The sequence below is a fragment of the Xenopus laevis genome, chromosome 8S, assembly GCF_017654675.1.
Source record: "Xenopus laevis strain J_2021 chromosome 8S, Xenopus_laevis_v10.1, whole genome shotgun sequence".
In the NCBI taxonomy this organism is placed as follows: Eukaryota; Metazoa; Chordata; class Amphibia; order Anura; family Pipidae; genus Xenopus; species Xenopus laevis.
The window spans coordinates 11,346,813-11,352,812 of NC_054386.1; the positions used below are offsets into that span (position 1 = coordinate 11,346,813).

General features: G+C 41.7%; 1 protein-coding gene across 7 annotated transcripts in view; it reads left to right on the forward strand.

The window, feature by feature from the left end:
- The window catches only part of LOC108699771 (serine/threonine-protein kinase MRCK beta-like), a 93,899-nt gene extending 88,201 nt beyond the window's left edge, over window positions 1-5,698 (forward strand). For all 7 annotated transcript variants that reach the window (XM_041575004.1, XM_041575005.1, XM_041575006.1 and 4 more), the window contains 3 exons: window positions 3,564-3,684; window positions 4,280-4,338; window positions 5,172-5,698. In XM_041575004.1, coding sequence (XP_041430938.1) covers window positions 3,564-3,684; window positions 4,280-4,338; window positions 5,172-5,303 — 312 coding nt within the window. In that variant the 3' untranslated portion in view covers window positions 5,304-5,698. The remainder of the gene's footprint in view (window positions 1-3,563; window positions 3,685-4,279; window positions 4,339-5,171) is intronic.
- Window positions 5,699-6,000: the final 302 nt, after the last annotated feature.

The window sequence follows — 6,000 nt, forward strand, 5'->3', positions numbered from 1 at the left end:
GTTTCTGAAGCAAACACACCAGTTTTACCAGTACAGGGCAACACTGCATTATATTTTTATTGCTTTAAAACACTTTTTCATTTTTTGATATTACTGTTCCTTTAAGGCACTGCTAAAGGAAGAATCTCTTAATCTGAACAGTCCTAGCAGTCTCGCTGAGCAACAGAACGGAGCAGGGAAGCACCAGTAAATAAGCCTTTGGGCAGAGACACACACTCAGACTCGGGGAGATTGTTGCTCAGCGATAAATCTGCTCTCCGTTTCGGACTGGCCCACCGGGATACCAGGAAAACTCCCGGTGGGCCCAGGTGTCAGTGGACCCTCATGCTGCTAAATATTTCATGGCTATTCCCTATTTTTATGAGAACAAAGAGGCTAAATAGATGGAATAATTGATTATACTATAAATAGAACAGACTAGAGCAGTGATCCCCAACCAGTAGCTCGTGAGCAACATGTTGCTCTCCAACCCCTTGAAGGTTGCTCCCAGTGACCTCAAAGCAGGTGCCTATTTTTGAATTCCAGGCTTGGAGGCAAGTTTTGGTTGTATAAAAACTAGGTTCACTACCAAACAGAGCCTCAATCTAGGTTGACAATCCACATAGCGGCTACTAAATGGCCAATCACAGCACTTATTTGGCACCCCAAGAACATTTTTCATGCTATTGTTGCTCCCCAACTCCTTTTACTTCTAAATGTTGCTCACGGGTTCAAAAGGTTGGGGATCCCTGGACTAGAGAATAGAGGTTGATTGAGAAGTTGAAGAATATTATTGCTGAGAGTGGGTCCCTGGTCTAAGGTTTTATGGTGGGCCCCTGGTCCAAGGTTTTTGGGTGGGCCCCTGGTGTCCCAGTCCGATACTGTCTGCTCTTCTTCGGGGTGAACTGTCTCCCCGAACTGCCTTCCACCGGATAGAATCAAAATCGCCAGCGGGATGGCACTCTGAGCGCTTCGTTTTCCCAACTCGTCCAAAGTTTCCTCATGAGGCAACTTTGGGCGACTTCAAAAAAGTCAGTTTGTGTACCTTGTAGAGACACACGCACAGATTTGGGCTGATTACTCCTCTTCTCCTTTTCTTTGCGGCGACTAATCTCCCTGAAATTTCAGAAAACGAAGCAATCCGAGTGCCATCCTGCCGGCGATTTAAATTCTAGCCGTCGTGGAGGTAATTCAGGGAGATTAGTCGCCCCGAAGAAGAGAAGATTTGTCGCCGGGCGACTAAAATCCCTGAATCTGCGCGTGTTTCTCTACCCTTAAAGGAGAACTAAATCCCCCCCCATGGTAACAAGTCCCCACTTGCCCCCCTCTGTGGCTCCCCCCTGCTCAGTCTTACCCCAGAATTCTTTCCCCCTCTAGAAATAGCAGCCTCACATGCAGAGTGAGTGCAGCGGAGCTCACGGGCGCCATCTTCTTTTCTTCGGTAATCTTCGTGTCTTCTTTCCGTCTCCGCGCATGCGTAGTTGTCGTGAACCTGAAGATTGCTCCAACTGCGCATGCGTCAATACGCAGATCACTTCATGAAGATTACTGAAGAGAAGAAGATGGTGCCGTGAGCTCCACTGCGCTCACTCTGCATGTGCAGACACTATTTCTAGAGGGGACAGAATTCTGGGGTAAGACTGTGCAGCGGGGAGGCAGGGAGGGGGGCGGTTGGGACTTATCACCATGGGGGGTTTAGTTCTCCTTTAATGAATAAAAAAGGCTCTTACAGGTATGGGGTCCATTTTCTGGAAATCTTTTACCCAGACAGCTGGGAATTACAGAAAGGCCGTCTCCCGTAGACTCCATTTTATCGAAATAATCCAAATATTTAAAAAGATTTCCTTTTACTCTGTAATAATAAAAAGTAACTTGCACTTGGTCCCAACTAAGCTGCATGAATTCATATTGGTGACAAAACCATCCTATTGGGTTTATTTAATATTTCAGTGATTTTTAGCAGATTTAAGTTCTGGAGAACCAAACATGATCTAGTGCTGTTAGAGGAGCGAACTTCTTGGTTACTGGACCAGCGTTACTCTTGTTACTGCCTAACAGGACAATAAATGATAGGGCTTGTTACTGTCGCAGTCAGGGAGGGGGCGAGGAAGGAGTCCTGTAAGGGGCAATTTTCATTGGGGCAGCCCTGGTCGGCCATGAAAGAGGTATGACTTGCCAAGGAATAGGCTGTGGTTAGTGTTAATCAGGGAGAGTTTTGCATCACAGGCCCAGGTTTATTAGGCGACAAGATTTGTGAAGTATTTTGTTACCTGTAACCAATATAACATCTTTTAAACATGGAGTGCTGCTTTTTTTTTTACCTACTTTATAAGAATTAGGTCAGTCTGTTTTTGTGGTACATTACTAACGTGTGCTCCCCAGCCTTGCTTTATGTTTGTGATTTCCAGTTGCTTCCATGTTGTCATTCCAGTGGCTTGACTAACCCTCTGTGACCAATACTACGCCTCATTGTTTGTCTCTCCCAAATGTTTCTCTAATTGCTGCCGTTATGTTCTGTGACATTTGAATACTTTATCGTACATAATTTAAAGGACCAGTAACAATATAAAGCAAACATTTTATTTGTACATTTTTTTTTTTAAATTTGGGGGTTTGTATCCGTTCATCGAGCACATACAAATAAACTACAAACATCCGATTTTATATAATAATCTGTTGTCCTGCAGAGAACCATACGTGTAATTTGTCCAACGTTTATGTGCCTGGTTTAGCACTAAAACCATTGTACTCTGCATAGCTGATATGTAAGTGTGAGCTCCTCAGTCCAATTTCTACTCCTTATTTATAGAAAATTGAACTTTGGAACAAAGCACACACATTTTAGCAATGTTTGGAAATGTTATGTTGTATTTAAAGGCATACAAAACCATTTTCTCTACTGGTCCTGGTCCTTTAACAGCTGTTTGGAATTTAGTGTATTTACAACAGCCTGTGCTGAGCCATTTTGTTAAGTCTTCAGTGTCTAAATCAGTGTAATAGTCATGTAATAATTATCTCTGTTACTCTTTCACTGGCTGCCTGCTGTGCAGTTACAGTTTGCTCATAATTCTACAGGCAGCCAGTCAAAAAAGTAATGCAGAAGGGGATGTATTAGGGAAAGAATATCCCGAAACATCGGCTTTGGGGAAAGCACTTTCTCCCTGGCAATGTTCGGTGGCAAGCACCAGGTCTGGACTGGGAGTCAAAGATGGGCCCTGGCATTCCAAGTACACAGAGGCACAATAGTCATCCACCAGCCCACTAAATACTGACTATCTATGGGACCTTACAGCAGCCCGTCTGGCATTTGCCAGAACCCACAGATTGCCAGTCCGGGCCTGGCAAGCACTGTGGGTCTAGGACAGTCTCAAGTAAAGCTCTATAATAGCTGTATGATATTTGCTATAGCTGTGCTTGTTCAATATTTGATTTGCTCACAATGGGTAACATTACACTTGTTGTCCCAACTTATTTTCCAGCCATTGCACGAGTCATCCCTCTATTTCATGTGGGTTTGTTAAATAATGTCTGTGGATAAATATAGATTCATTGTAACCTGTTTTGTTCTTTGCTTTGTGATGCAGAGTGTCTTGCCGTCATCTCAGGATGAAAACCCAAGGGAGCGACTTCGTCCTCCTTCCACCAACGCTGCTCGTCAGCAGCAACAACAGCGAAGCAAATCCTACATCTCGTGGCCCACATCGGGTATGTCCTGCCATCTTTATTCCTGCTTTAAACACTGGAGGCAGGGACTTCATTCCGCATCCATGCTATTAAATAGCCTTTTTGAGAACGCACCAAGGTGGTATTATGTAATGATAAATTCCATTTGTTTTTATCTCCTTCTTTATCTCCTGCTTAGGGCTATGGTACATTGGGAGTTCCTATAGGGATGATTATTTCCTGAAACCACAAACTGTCCATTCAAACTGTCAGTTTCCACTCATTTTGGTCGCAAGTCATGGGTAGCAGTAAATCTGACCACCACAAGAAGAAATTTAAACACCTTATGTGTCATTGTTCTAAGCAGGAATTCTTTGTGTTTAAATAACTTATGATACAATACTGAATAGTCTATCCCAGGCCCAAACTGACCTGGTAAATACCAGAGGGACTCCTATAAGATGCCACAGTCACCATTTATTGGCCTCTACTTGAAATGCCAGGACCTATTTTCAGTCTCGATCCAGACCTAGTGCACTGTTCACTTCCTCCTGTGATTCAGCTTCAGACATGTTCTCCAAATTTCCATGCAAATTATTTTCTACTTCTTTAATTAAACTCTCTTGTTCATTTTCAGGACCTGGAGATGTATCCTCACGAAGTATAGGAGACCCTGACCAAGAAATGGATAAAGAGGTAAAATTCCTATACTACCTTATACCTATATATAGTGAATAAAGTGCCCCCTCTTGTAAATTATAAGGATATTATAAGTTACCAAGGAGTTTCATGACCATATAAAAACACGAGGCTGAAGGCCGAGTGTTTTTATACAGGTCATGGAACTCCGATGTGACTTCTAATATCCTCATATTTTGCAACTGGGGGTACTTTATTTATTATAATACACAAGTTTCAGCAAGTCATGTGACAGAAATGACATCAGAACTCACCGTTTATAACTAATGACATCAGAACTCACCGTTTATAAGGATATAATTTACAAGAAATTCATTATGAATATCTTGTAAATGATATCCTTATAAACGGTGAGTTCTGATGTCATTTCTGTCACATGACTCACTGAAACTTGTGTATTATAATAAATAAAGTACCCCCAGTTGCAAAATATGAGGATATTAGAAGTCACCTCGGAGTTCCATGACCTCGGCCTTCAGCCTCGTGTTTTTATATGGTCATGAAACTCCTCGGTAACTTATAATATCCTTATAATTTACAAGAGGGGGTACTTTATTCACTATATATACATTGATCTCGGCCTTCTGTGGGCACTGTATAAAGAATTATAATAATCCTGCTAGCTTTTGTTTAAATCGTACATGCCAGAAGGCCAACACAGAATGTACGTGATTTTAAGTCAATGTACTTTAAAGTGCTTCATTGTAACACTTTTTAATTCACATCCAAAGAACAGAACTATAATTTGCACCTTAGTTCAATGCATGGAAATACTGATAGATATGTATGGTTAAAACTGATATTGTTTTTCCATCTTCTTGCACTTACAGCCAGATTCAGATTCCACAAAACATTCCACCCCTTCAAACAGCTCCAACCCCAGTGGTCCCCCGAGCCCTAATTCTCCGCATAGGAATCAGCTGACATTGGATGGCTTGGACCAATCAGCATGTGATGCATAACGCTGTGTCCCTAGCAAGACTTCAGAGCGTCCTATTATTATCTGGAACAGTGATACAGTGGGAGAGTGCATTGGTTTCGTCTCTTAGTGCCAAGATGAGAAGTACCTAGTGTTGCACAAAATCCTCAACCCCCATATTGTAGATACAGTTAAGAATTAAAAGGAAAAAAAAAAGTTTAATATATGTGATCAAGCTTTTATATGCAAAAGTATTCACTGTTTGTAGTAGTGATTCCGTTCTGTTTTACACTACAGTGACAAGATAGGATATTATGTTTTAATTTTTAAATGGCACCCATTGTATGATGCTGCTAGCTCTGGGGCAAAAAAAAAAAACAGACTTAAAGAGGCTGCTTATTGTTGTTGCTAACTAGCACTAGATAGGATATTCCATTAGGAAAATGATGATTATTAACAGGAAATTGGTTGATTTTTGGAATTTTGCATAGGAATGTGAAGTATGGCACGGATGCAGCACAGTCGAGGCTAACGTGCCCTTATTTGTTCCGTCTTTCGAAATGCACAAACATATTCTCCTATGGATCGTGCTGCACCAGTTATAAACCGAATATTGGAGTCTTGGCTATTTCTATCAAACCTCTAGCTGCACAGATGTTTGTATTGTCTCAAATACCAGTATTTCACAAGACCACTCCTTCATAACAATGGAATCGGGTTCTAAGATCCTTTGCGTCTTT